The sequence below is a fragment of the Nyctereutes procyonoides genome, unplaced genomic scaffold (assembly GCF_905146905.1).
Source record: "Nyctereutes procyonoides isolate TBG_1078 unplaced genomic scaffold, NYPRO_anot_genome, whole genome shotgun sequence".
In the NCBI taxonomy this organism is placed as follows: domain Eukaryota; kingdom Metazoa; phylum Chordata; class Mammalia; order Carnivora; family Canidae; genus Nyctereutes; species Nyctereutes procyonoides.
In genome coordinates this window covers 7,817,812-7,833,650 of record NW_026575142.1, presented here as the reverse complement: position 1 = coordinate 7,833,650, position 15,839 = coordinate 7,817,812, and the positions used below count along the sequence as shown (strand labels likewise).

General features: G+C 33.0%; 1 protein-coding gene across 5 annotated transcripts in view; it reads right to left on the bottom strand.

The window, feature by feature from the left end:
• The window catches only part of CWC22 (CWC22 spliceosome associated protein homolog), a 58,797-nt gene that overhangs the window by 19,444 nt on the left and 23,514 nt on the right, over positions 1-15,839 (bottom strand). For 4 of the 5 annotated variants that reach the window (XM_055308326.1, XM_055308325.1, XM_055308327.1 and 1 more), the window contains 8 exons: positions 14,254-14,364; positions 11,433-11,678; positions 8,052-8,180; positions 6,960-7,128; positions 6,529-6,582; positions 4,548-4,683; positions 4,244-4,450; positions 4,086-4,148 (listed from right to left, as the gene is read on the bottom strand). In XM_055308326.1, the coding sequence (XP_055164301.1) occupies positions 4,086-4,148; positions 4,244-4,450; positions 4,548-4,683; positions 6,529-6,582; positions 6,960-7,128; positions 8,052-8,180; positions 11,433-11,678; positions 14,254-14,364 (1,115 nt within the window). The remainder of the gene's footprint in view (positions 1-4,085; positions 4,149-4,243; positions 4,451-4,547; positions 4,684-6,528; positions 6,583-6,959; positions 7,129-8,051; positions 8,181-11,432; positions 11,679-14,253; positions 14,365-15,839) is intronic. The other variant, XM_055308328.1, reaches the window with a different exon arrangement.

Below are 15,839 nucleotides of genomic sequence, written 5' to 3'. Positions count from 1 at the left end.
ATTTTAGTTCAGCATCAGAAAGGAGACACTCTATTATACAAGTCTAAGGCTAGATATAGAAAGCAAGAATTTAGGCTACAAATGTTTTCTGAAAGACAAAGAGAGAAAAATTTAAGTGCATAATTTAGTGTTTACTTTGAATAAATAATAATGAGATTTTTATTCTAAAACATACCTATTAAATAGAACATTACAATGAATCTCAAGACATTCCATATGTAATCAGAAGCATAAGTTTAAAAGCCTTTAAAAAATTGGTAAGATGAACACTTCATCTGGAAAATCACTTAAAATACAACTCACGTCTAAAACTAGATGAAAACAATGATGTAAATAAGAGACAACATAAAGGCCAGTCATCATATTAATAGTTGAGAAATGAGAAAAACTGGGATGCCTGGGTGGCTCAGTCGTTGAGCATCTGCCTTAGGCTCAGGGCGTGATCCTGGAGTGCCAGGATCAAGTCCCACATCGGTTCCCTGCATGGAGCCTGCTTCTCCCTTTGCCTGTGTCTCTGCCTCTCTCTCTCTCTCATGAGTAAATAAAATCTTAAAACAACAACAACAACAAAAAAACAACAACAAAAAAAACACAACAACAAACAATGAGAAAAACTAATGTTATATTTTGCCCAATGGTGTGTGCTGTTATATGATAAAAGATTTTATAAAGCTGGCTAACACTGTATTTTGCATTTCCTTTACAATCAGAGTTTTTATGATAAATTTTTAGAGTGAACTTAATTTTAGGGAAACTCCAAGTTCTTATATTTAAGTGAGCATTATACAGGCTCTACATATAATATTTAATGTTCTCAGTAAACTTCACATTATGAAAAATAAATCATTTTATTAAAATGAAAAGTTGTCATTCAGCCCTTAGCTGACACACAAATCCCAAGAATATTTCTGACAAATGTGACTTCAAGAAATAATCTAAAGTGTCTAGTTTCCTATTACATAATGTGGCTTAGACAGACTTTTAAGAGAGGAAACTATTTAGTATTCAATAGTAGGAAGACAGGCACTCCTGCTGTTTTCCCAAATGCTGTAAGACCTAAAACTCAAGTGCACCTGGGTCACTCTAAGGTGCTAATTACTAAAGCTGTGCCCACTTCCTGCTGTGGCCATTTTTTTTTATGCCAGTTCTAGAAGAACATTTCATGAAAGAATGAAGGTCAAATGAATTGTCTAGTCGTTTACATCATCCTCTCCTCATCTCTCCACTTGAGAATCTACTTACTGAAATTACTTAGCAATGACAACTGGATTTCATTAACTGAACGAAGCAGTGGTTTCAAGGTATATAGTCTGATCCCCCCAGGGGGATCAGTGACACCTGCCAGGTGATTTGTGAGGTCACAACTACTTTCATAACAATACCCAGACATTATCTGCCTTTCTTTGTGCTGCCTTCTACAAAGGTCCAAAAGCAATGAGGGTTGAAGCTGCTGCAACCGGAGCACGAATCAAGGCACCAAAGTGCACCAGCCATCACTGTGCTCTTTACTGCCATACTCTCAGAGGTGGGAGAAGAGCCAGTTTGACTTGATAATGCCTTTGAGGAAGGAGTAGAGAACTGCTAACTTCACTGAATCTCACCCCGAAATGTAAGCATATATAATCATCTGAGTAGCAAAAGATGAATTCGTACACAGCCCTTCTGTTAAAGACAGATGCACACTGTCACGTGATGGTTATCTCAAAGAAAAGCACTTGTGAAACTCTTTGACTTGCAAGGTGAATCAGTGATTTTTTCTTTTTACTTGATAGAAGAGAGAATTACTTGTTAGGTATTTGGCAGACATTTTCCCAAATACAAAGTGAGAATGTCACTTCAAGGAAAATAATTAACAGTATTTACTACCATGATTAAATTAGAGCTCTCAGGAGAAAATTAGAGAAGTGGTATCCATTCCTCCAAGCTTGACAGCTTCCCAATACTTAGACTTCTCTAAGGTGATACTAATAAATGTGATTTGATATTGTGTTAATGTGTTCATTTAATTTTGATAATGTTAACATGTTAACACCTAGAAGACATGCATAACTGGGTGAATGGGCATTTTCTAAATGACCAATTGAACATGTTGGAAAATCAAGCATGGGTAAAAGATCCATTCAAAGTGAGAGGCCAATGGAATTTAATGAATTAGAATATGAAGATTCATGAATATTGTTTCAGGTTTCACATTCCACTTAATCTTTAAGAAACGATTAGCCTTAAATACTGGCATAGTACTAAGGAAAAACATACACATTATCTGAAAAGGCTATTAAAATACTTATCTCTTTTCCAACCTCATATTACCTATTTTCTTCATATACTTCAATCAAAACAACTTATTGCAATAGACTGAAATCACAAACAATATGAAAATCGATTTTCTATTAAGTCAGACATTAAATTGTATAAAATATAAAACATGCCATTTTTCTTAAATTTGTTTCACAAAGTAGTTATTTTCATAAAAGTATATAACTTATAATATGAATACTGTTTCTGTAATTTTGAAATGATACAGTATTTTTAATATTATCAGTTTCAATTTCTAATAAAGTAAATGTCAACAGATGTAACCCACAAAACAAAAAAGCTCTTTGAAGTCCTAAATACTTTTCTAGAGTATAAAGGGAACTTAAGTTCAAAGAGCTTAAGTGCTACAATAAAGAAAGTACTACTTTCCTAGCATTGTTCAACCACCGATATCCTAAAGAAATGGATGAGGAGTTCCTAAGTTAAAAAAAAAAAATTCATATGAGGTATGATAAAAATTTCATAAGAACATTTAGCATCTTTTGAGTGATACTGTAAAGAAAGTTCATAAGAAGGCAAAATGGGTCTAAGGAATTCTTCATGTTAAGAAACTGAATTGTAATAGCAAAAAGAATCCGGCTATTGCAACGAAATGCCCCTAGGAAATGGCACCTGAGGAGAGTAATCTATTTATTGAAACCGGGATTTTTATAGTAATTCATAGAAATGGAAAGCTGCTTACATCTTACTTTCTATTTCATTCTACTTCCAAGCCTGACTACAGCACAGAATGCAGGAGATTGACAGAGCTCTAGGGCTCCTGCTCTCTCTTCCGGAGAGGATTTAGAACCGGTAAATACTTCTCATATAAAATCACAACTCAAGGGAAATGAACCCATAAAATTATAATTATACAGATAGCCCTGAAAATTAGCTTTAGAAGAAAAATGACACAAATGTCAAAAAAAAAAAAGTGCATTACCTAAATACTTGCCCTGTGATAATACAAAGCACAATATTTTTTACTTATCCTTAAACAAACAAGTAACACTGACGTCAAACAAGTAATTTGTTCCAGGTCACTCAGCTAGTAATGGCACAGACAAAATACAAACCAAAGTCTATCCAAAGTTAGTGCTCATAATATATTGATGACATAAAAATAATAATAATTAATTTATTAATTTTTCGAGCACTAATAGCCTATCTGGAATTGTGATTGATTTTATCAGGATATCAACTTACTCTCAAGAAATCATAAAGCATAATATCTAGTTGAATATTAAACTGGGTGTCAATTTAAGCACCAATTCGTACGTGGTAGTGAAGTTAAAATAAAGGCCACTAGTAATATAGGGACTTTATTTTTTAAGATTTATTTGAGAGAGAGAGAGCAAGAATGCACAGACAGAGGGGAAGGAGAGGAAGAGAATCTCAAGCTGATGCCTCACTAAGCATACAGCCCACCTTGATCTCAGGACCTTGAGATCATGACCAGAACTGAAACCAAGAGTTGGATGCTCAATCAACTGAGCCAGCCACTCAGGAACCCCTATACGGACATTTCTTAAGAGGAAAGAGACTTAAGTAAGGTCTGTATGATTTGAATAGAGGGAAAGAGGACAGGGATAATAAGGTAAATAATTTAGAATGAAGTAGACCACAAACAGCACTAGACAGAAAAATGATGCATGGGAAAATAGTGAGGAGAATGGCTTCCTAAGAGCAGAGATTTCATTAGGTCAATAATCTAAACCTTTCTATTAGTATTAATAGAACTACACAAATTGTTTCTACTTATCCAAAATAGATTATTAAATTCTACATACCTTTCTTAATAGCTTTGTACTTCTCTTCATTCTCCATAAAATTAGGATCCATCTTGAAAACATCTTGAAAAAATAAGTTAAAAATTATTTATTTTCTATATTTACATTTGTTGGTGTCCTACTTCCCAACTTCCTCCGCCCCCCACCATCCAACTCACTAAGAACATCTTCTGGATTATAGTCATCCTCCAGAGGGAGCATATGGGTGAATTGATCATCTTCTTCCACTAAGTCCAGTCCCTCTAGGATAACAGGGTGGTCTTTGAATCCATCCTTCCGTACAGCAAACATCACTTCAATCATATATTGAACTCTTTTGTCAATTTCAGACTCATGAAGAATGTTTCGGAGGCGCTCAAATATAGCTAAAGTGAAAGTGAAAGAAAAAAAACCAATAAAATAAGCAAAAAATATTATAATACTCAAATGAAGCTCAATGTCAAACCAAAGGCATATACTTACCATTGATTCCTCTTGGTGACACTTGTGTTAATTTGAGGCCACATTCCTTGAGGAAACCAATAGCTACTTCAACACTATCATCTGTTGGTCTTTCCAGGAGCAAAGTGAGCATCTCTAGGCATAAAACTTCATGTGCCTTAAATAGAATGAAGACATATAGAATAGAGAAAATGCTTTCACATATATTAACCTACTATCAATAGTAATTTAAAAAATTAGCAAATCGGTTTTTGAAGCAATAATACTGTACATGATGACCAAATTTTAGAATGCATACAGAAATACTCCAAATATGGGATACAATTTTTCTTTCACTTTCATTATATCTGTTAAAACTTTCTAGATGATTGATTCAAAAGTCTAAATTTAGTACACTTACTACAACTATCTCCAAAAGAAATAATTCTTACACATTATATATAGGAAATAATGTCTACAGGAAATGCCATAAGTAGCTTCAAAACAGAAGTTAAAAAATTATGTATTAATTTTTTACAATCACTATAGAATAGTAATACTATACTTTTTATAATGTGCATAAGAACTAAAATGTAATGTGTAGTAAAAAAGTGGTTCTTCACAACCACAACTTTTTATGTCTATTTCCTAGTTCATTCTATCAGCAATTTTGTTATACAGTAAATAAGTTCTTAAATTACATGGATAATTTTATCAGAATATATATTAACTATTTCTGGTACACAAAGACAGTTTTGAAATATTTCCCTCTATTTTTTTTTTAATTTACTATATCAAGTTATTGACACTGGCCCCCATTCAAAAATTAATACTTCAAAACCATGCCAGGTAGGGCTGGAATAAAATTCTACTGAGAAGCTTTGCTGTGAAAAAGAAATGTACTAGGAAGCATCTTCAAGATGTCATATATATGCCTTTCTAAGTTTGGACACTTCTTTGAGATGGGGAAGGAAATAGTCTATGTCTTAACTTATGAAAATATCCTTTCCATTGATTGAGCATAACATCAAAAATACATATGCTTTTATTTGGGGGGGATGGTGGGGAGGGAACAATCTAACATCAGTGCTAAGAAAACACTGCCTTGTACCACAGGGGAAGATTTAAAATAGTTAACATTTTAACAGATTTGTGGCAATGCAAAAAATATCTTCAATATAAGTGAATATATATTCAAAAACTAACACTTTCTGTGCTTTCACATAGATATGTGAAATTAAGTTTCCATGGTCTTAATGGAAGAAGCAAGTATCACTGCAATAATTTAACTTGCGAGGTTAAAATCTAATAGGTTTTTAAGAATGAACATGGGAAAGAATTTCATATGGTAAATAATTTCATATAGGAAAGAATTAAAATATTGATGGTGGATAAATAAGATTAAATGTGACTTCAAAGTATAACACATATAATTAAACATAATATAAATCTGAAGGAAACCTCTGAGTATGAATAAGAGCAATTTTATCATTTTGAAGTTTAAACAGAAGCTAAATCAAAACTCAAATATATGAATGGATAGATGACTGGAGCAATGAATAAATACAAAATACAAAACCTGAACAATAAAAAGACAAAATTACTTGTAATTAAAACAGATTAATATTACTTAATTTGCATTTTATAAACTGATTCTAAGAATATATGATTTTATATACCATGTTGTGCAGAAAAGATTTTTATATGATATCAGATAGTATTACATTCTTATGAACAACAGATACAAAAGAAAAAGTGGAAGTAATATCAACTTCATTGTCTCATAAATATGATTAAGTTATAATCTTTTAAGGATTTTGTAGTTGAATAACCATGTACAATATTAACGGTCAGATTAATTTCATAAAATACTTGTTCTGTATTACTTTTTATATTTAAGATTAAACACATTTATTATCATTTTAAAACTAAAATATCATCCAAGATACTTTTCTCAAAGACTATAAGGCAAAACAAAAATAGATTGTCAATGAAGTGGCATCAAATTTTGAGAATTACTTACCACATTTTGGTTAATAAGATGTGCCACAAATTTTGAAGCAGTAAGACAAAGTTGCTGAAAAGTGAAGGTAGAGACAAGGTTAATCTATAAACTAAAACGAATTTTCATTTAATCACTAAATCTATAGCTTACTTACACGCTATTAAAATATGTAGCACACAAGGATAATTTTTTTCTTACGAGAAAGTTACAAGATAAAAACTATTACAAGCGAAATAGTGGCATTTCTGGCTAAATAATTATAATTGTACAGTTACAGCCATCATTTTTTAGCTCATCATTAGTAGCTAATATATTTAATGGAACAAAAAAATGTTCTGCAGTTTTTAAAAAGAATTCCTATGTAGAAATCAACACTGTTTATCATTATTGATACTAGATTATTAGTCTGTCCCTATGTGGCAGTTGATTTACAAGCCCATCAGATGTACCTTATCATTTCTTCGATAGCCTTTTCGGAAATTAAGAATTAACCTCTTGAGAATTAATTCTCCGATCTGTGGAAATTTTGAGTTTATAATTGCCACTAATGCTGCATAAACATGAGTGAAGATTGGAGAAGCACTCTGTGCTTGCAAAACAGATCTGGATAGCAGGCCCCTGTTTTTTAAAAAAAAAAAAAAAAAAGGAGTCAACAAGGGTCCACTTCTAACTTATTTTGAAATGAGCATGGTTCTATATGCATTTGACAGGAGGAGAGATGCAAAGTGAGCTAACTGAAGAGTTATTTCTAGCAATGTAATGACACATACTTATTGGACTACCAAAAGGCAGGAAAACAGCGTCTTAATAGTTACTGTTTAGCTTTGACAAATCAACAGAGTAAAAAATGAGAAAAGAAAACTGAGCTTATGAATTGTGAGACCTTAGGCAACCCATATAGCTTCTGCTGCTTTCTGACTAAAATGGGAGAGCTCTAACTATCTACCTTTGAGGACAGTAGCTGCCTCTTGGTCAACTTTCTATATCCCGTTACATCTTACTTTATATGCCCCCTCACTAATGTGTTGGGGATGATAAATCAGTCATGTGAAATGACAGAGGAAAACATCCCTCAGATTCTAATATAAAAAACAGAATATAAAATATTTCTATTTCTGGATACTTTTAAAATCACAACCACTTAAAACTATACAGAACATGACTGTCATTCCCTTTCGCTTTTCTAAAATTTATTACTGAGCTTTCTCAATTCTTTTATATTCTCTTTGCTTTAATTAGAAATTTATATATATATTTCATTATTCTTTATGAGTTTAAATTATTGGAAGTATTCAGTAAACAAATGTCTGCACAAAAATGAGTATGTGACATCAAACCTTTCAAAGAGCAAAAACTGTACAATTTCTAACAGTGAAGTACAAGTTATTTGTTAGTAGCTTACATTTTTTACAAGAACTGCATTTTAAATAATCATGCTCAATTACTACTGAAGTAGAACAAATCAATGATTATTAGTCACGTAGCTATTATGCTCATTTGAAAAATTGTTACATAAATACTATAAATCAGCTGATGCTTACCTTCCTCTAACTATATTTTCCTGAAGAAGTTCTTGAATAATAATACCTATGTTAGAAATGTTGACTTTATTGATAAGACCATTGATTGACTTCTTTAGGGCCTCCCAGCTCATCCTCTGGTACGCTAAGCTAAAAAGAATTGATTTTAATAAAGATGAAAACTTAGTCAACAATTATAATAACCAGAGAGTATAAGAACATAAAAAATACTTAGATTTCCTTTGTTTTTAACATTATCTTCACAAAATGACCTCAAAGTGCAGCAAAATATATGACTGTCTTAATACCTAAACCTGTATTTAATGTTCTGTACATATACTCATCTACAGATCACTTCCCTTTAGTAACATAATAAAATTATATAAGGATATGTAAGAATGCTTTATTCTTATGTCTATGTATATTGCAAATTATAACATTTATTAGATTCAATACATACTTATTTTACATTATAACACCTCATTTAGTTAAAATTGTCTTTAAATATTTTAAAATGACCATTTAAAAAAATTTTGTAATATGAAATATCCAAATACAAACCATAAAGATTTTTTCTTATATCTTTTCTCACAAAAGTATGATAAAGAACACAAAATTAAATATTTTAAACTGTAAAGAAATGGTAAGAATTATAGGAAAAGGGAAAGTCACATGGAAATCATGGGACCGAAAGTCTCTTGTACTTTTCCTTTTTAAGATTTTATTTATTTACTCATGAGAGACACAGACAGAGAGGCAGAGACACAGGCAGAGGGAGAAGGAGGCTCCATGCAGGGAGCCCGATGTGGGACTCCAGGATCACGCTCTGGACCGAAGGCAGGTGCTAAACCCAAGCCACCCAGGGATCCCCAAGACTGTTGCATTTTAAAGAACCTCTGCTTTTAGGCAGTAGTCCCACATCTGTATGGGTTGTTTTTTTAACTTAGATCTTAGGTAAATAATTTAGCCTAGATGGGTTTGTTTAGGTTGAACTTAGTAACACCTAAGGTCTTTTAAGGATCTACAGTTCATATGTTTTTTTTTTTATGGTTTTTATATTTATTTCTCTGTGGAGTATGATTTCAGTTGCAGAAAATCTTTTCTTTCTTCCTTATACTTCTCTAGCAGTCTAGTGAAGCTGAAGGACTTTTTAGAATAACATATATATAAATATGTAAGATTACAAAGGATACCAATCTTATTCAAATAGTTTTCAAAGCATGAAGAGAAAAAAGTTTGATATAATATACTTTGTGTTTCTTAACACATTAAATGACAAGAAGTGGTGGCAGGCCTAATAACTTAATTTCCAAGCAGCATGGCCATAAAGAATATTTGAGATATTTGCAGTAAATAGTCTTATTTTTTTATTTTATTTTATTTTATTTTTTTTTAGTGAATAGTCTTAATACCACGATCTGGTGCCTACATTCCTGAGAGAAATGCTAAATTTTAGAGATAAGTAAAAATAAGGCAGCAATTTTTTTCTTTCCATTTACATTCATGGACTGCCTAAATTCTACTTATTGACCTTCTGAAGATCTGTAGGTTAAGAATCCTTGTTCTGGAGCAGTATTCCAAGGGAGAGGTGGTGAGAACAGTCTGCCCTAGTGGGGAAGAATATTTTATCACTGATATTGTTCTCAGCAGACACTAAGGGCAAAAAGCAGACTGACTTGCAGTTAAAATTATATTATTTTTAAATTCCCTATAGATCATGTACTCCTACATCTGAGGTGGGTGCAACACTTCCAGCAGTCCACAACCCTAACCTTTTGGTATGCTTCTATTTGAGAAATAAAGATCAATAGTTTAACAACTACCCTAAATAATAAAATTGCTGATACATAATCACAATCTCTCCTATTAAACTTTGGTTAAAAATATATATATATAATCAAGTACAATTGTACTTCCTAATTAAGAAGTCTACAATTTCCCTCACCTAGTATCTACTAAAAGCAGTCTATAGACTTTTCTTAAGAGACTTCTACTTATCCTTGTCCCTTTTACAAACATGAGCAGATTTAAACTATATATAAAATTATCTCCAAGGAATCTGTGTAAAATCACATATACCGGGGACTCTTCTCCACCCATTTTATTTATAAGGTAGTAAGACTTGACTTACTAACAGTGTTTCTGGTCTTTTCAATTAGGATTGTTTTGGCCTGGTTTGGAGACAATGACTCTTTCATTAATGCTGCCCCTCCTGCCTTCTCCTAAGAGCTCATGAAGCTCCTACTAACCAAGAAGCCATCTCAAATCCCTTCTAAACATAACACTGCAGGCATCACTATCATGCACTGGAATAGGACACATACGGAGAGACTTACTAATTAGTTTTAAATTTAATGTTATCTAATGTCCCTTTCTAGCTCATAAATTTTAAAAATTTTATTTCAAATATTCATACTTCATATAAATATGAAGAAACATTTCTACTTCAAGCTAATTCACGAAGTAAATTTAGATTTCATTTATATAAGAGTCTCAACTACTTTCAAGTTGCCATTAAAATATCTATGAAAAATGTGGGAATACTTTGTCACTTGGAAATATTTTTCTTAAAGTGTAGCTTACCTTCTATCACAATCCTTTTATTACCCAACTGGCAACTGAGTGACCATTTCAATCTTGGACCATACTTATTGTAATTATCCTCTCATTCCACTAGAGAAAAAGGTCTTGAAAACTTAGCTATACTTTCATACATAGCTCCTCTCATCTCAATTATCTTGAAAAGGAAGCAAAGGTATTTTGAGGGTGAATGTTCATATATGAATTTTGATTGACTTAAATTACAGTCTAGGATGGTACAGCCTACAAAAGTATAGAGAAAATTCAACTTCATTTCATAGTCAAGTTCACTTCATAGATTAGTATAGGGGTTGGCAAACTACATCCATGACCCAAATGCAGCCTACAGCCCATTTTTGTAAATAAAACTTCAATGGGACAGAGCCACACTCATTTGTTTACATATTATCTAAGGCTGTATTCATTACTACAGCAGAGTTGAGTCTCTGCAACAGAGAACACCGCACAACCCTACGATATTTATTGTCTGTCTTTTTACAGAAAAAATTAGCCATTTCCTGGTTTGGTACAATTGGAAAGATTGACTTTAATTCTAAAATTATCAATAATACTCTTGATCATCTATGAAAAATGGACACTACTAATAGGCATGTATACAACTTTATTGAGCTAATGTCAGGGCAAATAGTAAGCAGAGTTCCAAAAAAAGAGCTTATGGAATAAAGAAGAGAAATCTAATTTGAAGTCTCTACCACTAGGGACTAATGATACAAACTGAATATCCAAGGTTAATTCAGACCATAGTTGACTTTTTTTCAATCAGGGTATCATTGCCTTGTATACTTAGTGATATTGACATGCCTGTTTTTATCTGTAATCTGCTCTTGCATCATCCTGAGCTTTGCAGGAGGAATATATGCTCCCCCTGTACGAGTAAGAAGAGGATCCAGCTCATCTTTCTTCTTCTTTGCGGTAGGTTCATCCTGAGTAGAGGAAGTCTGGGTTACTGATGGTTCTGGGCTTCTTCTCCCAGGAGTTGGGGATTTCCGCGACCTTTTACGATCCGTATCTCTTTCTCTTTCTCTCCGTTTTTCTCGGTCCCTACTTCTGGGAGAAAAGGCAATATAAATTACATTCTTAAATAAGCTGCATACCAAATGAGTGAGGCCATTTGCAGGCCACAAATTCAGACAAGGGAATGTTGTTTGGGATGATGAGGAAGTGCTTCATAGTAAAAATGTAACTTAAACCAGGGCTATAAGGTTTGACAAAATTTATACTGGGGCAAGGGTGGGAAGGTGGAGGAGGAAGGAAGGCATTCTGCAACTAGTGGAAAACAGAATAACTACTAAAAAGTGAAGCAGGGCTGTTCAAGCTAATAAGCAGTATAGTCAGGAAACAAAAATTATGTATAATGGTAGTTGAGTTCAAGTCAGACTGTGATATTAAAAACCAAGCAAAAGACTAAGTTTTTTATAATGGAGTTGATAGGGAATCATTAATAGTTTGAGTGTGATAGTGAGTGACATGAAAACAGTGTTTTTTTTTTTTTAATGTTTTTTTTTTTTTTTTTAAGATTTATTTATTTATTCATTCATTCAGAGAGAGCGAGAGAGAGGCAGAGACACAGGCAGAGGGAGAAGCAGGCTCCATGCAGGAAGCCTGATGTGGGACTCGATCCCGGGTCTCCAGGATCACACCCCGGGCTGCAGGCAACACTAAACCGCTGCGCCACCAGGGCTACCCGAAAACAGTGTTTTAAGAAGATAATTTAGCCCGCGATGTACACGATAAGCTATATAAAGAAACCAGAGTTTATCTCCTATAATGGCAACCTAGGAGTAAAAATGACCTAAAAAACTGTAATGTCTGAAATTATTTCTTGATAGAACTGGCATTTAAAACCCTAGAATATCAGAAGCATCTGGTTATTTCAGACTATGTGAAAAAAAAATTAACTATTTTCTAGCCATAACTCTTCCCTATTATTGTAGGAGAATATCCTTTCTTAAGCTAACATTTTAAAAACAATCAAGGTCTTATTTTCTGAAACAATCAAGAACAGGGAAAAGTAAATTCTTGCTTTTGTGCTATCTTTCCTGAAAGAAGAGTTTGTCCACTTAGCTTTACATAGTAATACAACTTACAAAGAGAGAAACACAATCACCTAGCCACCTAGATTCAGAGAAGCTTTTTTGAAACTTAACTATACCATTGTATTCATGAAGACAGAGTGAACAAAAGGGAAAAAAGTGGTTCCAAATAGAGATCCCAATTAGTCACAAAGGCAGGTCCACGGAAATCTAGGCACTGATTTGCAACTGAGTTGCTTCTTATAGTATGTTCCAAGAGAGGAACTACAGCAGGGATTTACTGGCTTTGGTTAGGATTCTTCTGAGAAATACTAGGTAAGACTGTTAGCTGGCTGATAAAATTGCATCTTTACAATTTCCCTGTTTGTTCCTTTAGAGTGCAGAAGTAATAGAGGCTTCTTCAAGTCTAAATAGAAATATTTCTCTTCCAGTGCTTTCACACTTTTAGCTTTTATTTTCTACATAGTACACAGCCTGCTCACTTCACAGGGTGACTGTATGGATCAAATGAGACTTATCTATATACATAGGACCCAAAACAGTTACAATGAAATAATAGAGATTATAGAAGAAAAAATAGGCCTTGGAGTCAAATGAGTTCAAATCCCACTTTCACTGTCTACCAGATAGGCAACTGCAACCTCAGGTAAGTTACGTAATCACTTCAAACCCACTTTTAAAAAATTTTTAAATTGTGAAAGATAGTATCTAGTTTGTAAGAGTTTTAACAACATTTGAGAAAAACTGCAGAATGCCTAGTTCATTATGGTGGCAGTAGTTGGTTCTTATGAGGGGTCATTACAGTGATGGAAGATGAGCCTGGCATTTGGAGGTTAATTTAAGCTAACATTTTAGTTTTGGGTATATATTAGAAAGTAAGTAGTGAGAAGAAAATTTAGGCTGCAGATATTAAATAATGAGATTAGCTCCAAACTACCAAGGAATTTTATAAACATTTTAGTGGGGGTATAGTGTTGGTAGGCATGGAGTGGCTAATACGAGGGAGGCATCAAAAGGATACAGACCTTTGTGAACAATTTTATGGTAGACAAATTTCTGAAACTGAATGACTAATAGGGTGGGTAGTCAAATTCTCCAAGGCTCAAAAAATAATTTGTATTTAGATAAAAACTAGATTGGTAACTTAATTTTCAGTGTCCCAGTGCCATCACATAGGAAGTAAATCTCGATCATTCTACATCTTATAAACAATTTCATTCAGTAAAGAATCTCAAAAACTCACATTGCCAACTCCTCATGCAGTACAGTACCATATAATGAATAAGAGCTTAGGCTCAATGTCAGATAGACCTGGACTTGCCACGGACATGCTTCTAAAACACAAATACATGACTTAAATCCTCTATGTCCTCTATGCCACAGTTTCTTCATCTATAAAACACACAACAGTATCTACTTCATGTATTTACTAAAATAAGGAGTTAATTCACATGAAGTACCTATTAGAAAGCCTGGCACAAGAACACGCATTTAATGCTAGTTGCTATTATTACAGTTTTCTTTTTAAGAAGCGCAAAGAATATTTAAACAAATATGATTTTTCTATAGTTAAAGTTTCCAATACTAACCGTGATTCCACACTACCATCATAAGAACGTCCTCTTCTTGAATGCTCATAGTCTGACCTGCCGTAATCAAAGTAATCTTTATCCCGTGGGGATCTTTCTTGTTCTGCATATCTAACATAAAATAACACCAAAGTTATATGATGAAAATTACTGTTATAAATACTTAGGAAAATCATATATTGGTAATGTTAAATCAACTCTATGACTAAACAACGTTTTATATCAAACTGGTTTTAACAAACAGCTTATTTTGTTGACACCCTTCATTTACTCTTGATTATAAAAGCTTTCAGCTTGTCCACAAAACCACCCCTGGAGTTCACAAAACCAAACCTGTCATCCTGATTCATACTGTCTTAAGTAAAAGATCCATAACTGGATATCATATACAGTTAGCATGAACAAAGCTCACCCTGCAAATGAAATGACCCCTTTTGACTAGCTGGCTCATTTTATCAAAGCAATGAACAAATGAGACCAGTGTCATTGGCTGGCCTCCGTAAAGATCAGTTTAATTCACTCCAAAAGACATCCAAAAAAAAAAAAAAAAATCAGCTTTTATTCTTGAACCTGTTTTACTGAAGAGCAGTGAGAAGAGATTGAAATTATTAGCAAACAGGACGACAGTAGAGATCTACCATTTGAACTTTAAATATCCATAAAGTCAGAGAATCTTAAGAGAAGTTAAATACGTACACAAATATAATAATATACATGGTATATTAGTATAGTATAGTAATATAGTAATTTATAGTTTATATACAGTTAACCTTTTAACTGAGTTTGAATTGTGGGGGTTCGAATTGTTCGGGTTCAATGAATCTTTTCTAAGAGAGTAGAGTATTATAAATGTATTTTTCTCTTCCCTGTGATTTTATTAATAACATTTTCTTTTCTCAAGCTTACTTCATTGCAAGAACAGAGTATATAATACAGGTAACATAAAAAATATTAGTTTACTGTTTATGTTACCAGTAAGGTTCCTGGTCAACAGCAGAATATTAGTAGTTCGTTTTTGGGGAGTCGAAAGTTATGCGCAGATTTTCAACTATGGAGGGTGTCAGCCTCTAAAGCCCAGGCTATTCAGGGGTCGACAGTATACGTTAAAATTAATTTATGTAACATACAGACATACATATATACATGTGTGTCTGTGCGTGTGAAGAGTTGTGTGTTTTTTTAAGACAGAAAGTAGGTGACTGGCAAAAGGTACTAAGCAGTTACAAATGATGACAATTAACTCAATGCCCACGAAACAAAGTTTTTAGAGACAATAGAGTGCAATAAGAAAAAAGTACATTTGGGATAAGGAAGCAATGAGACCACTGAAAGAAAGTTTAGAGGATGCTTCTCCCTTCATAAATTAGATTTAATGGTCATAGCTCACTAAGTGAAATAACTGAAGTACTACTATAAATGACTGATGAACATTAATAGTAATATTTCTAGATCTTTTAACATAATCAAAAGATATGATAATATATAAAAAATTCTGAAATCTATAAAGAGCTATGTAAAGGATAGTAGTAACAGTAAAAGCAGCACTTCAAAATAAGATTTCAACTCACTTTTCCATTTTATAAACT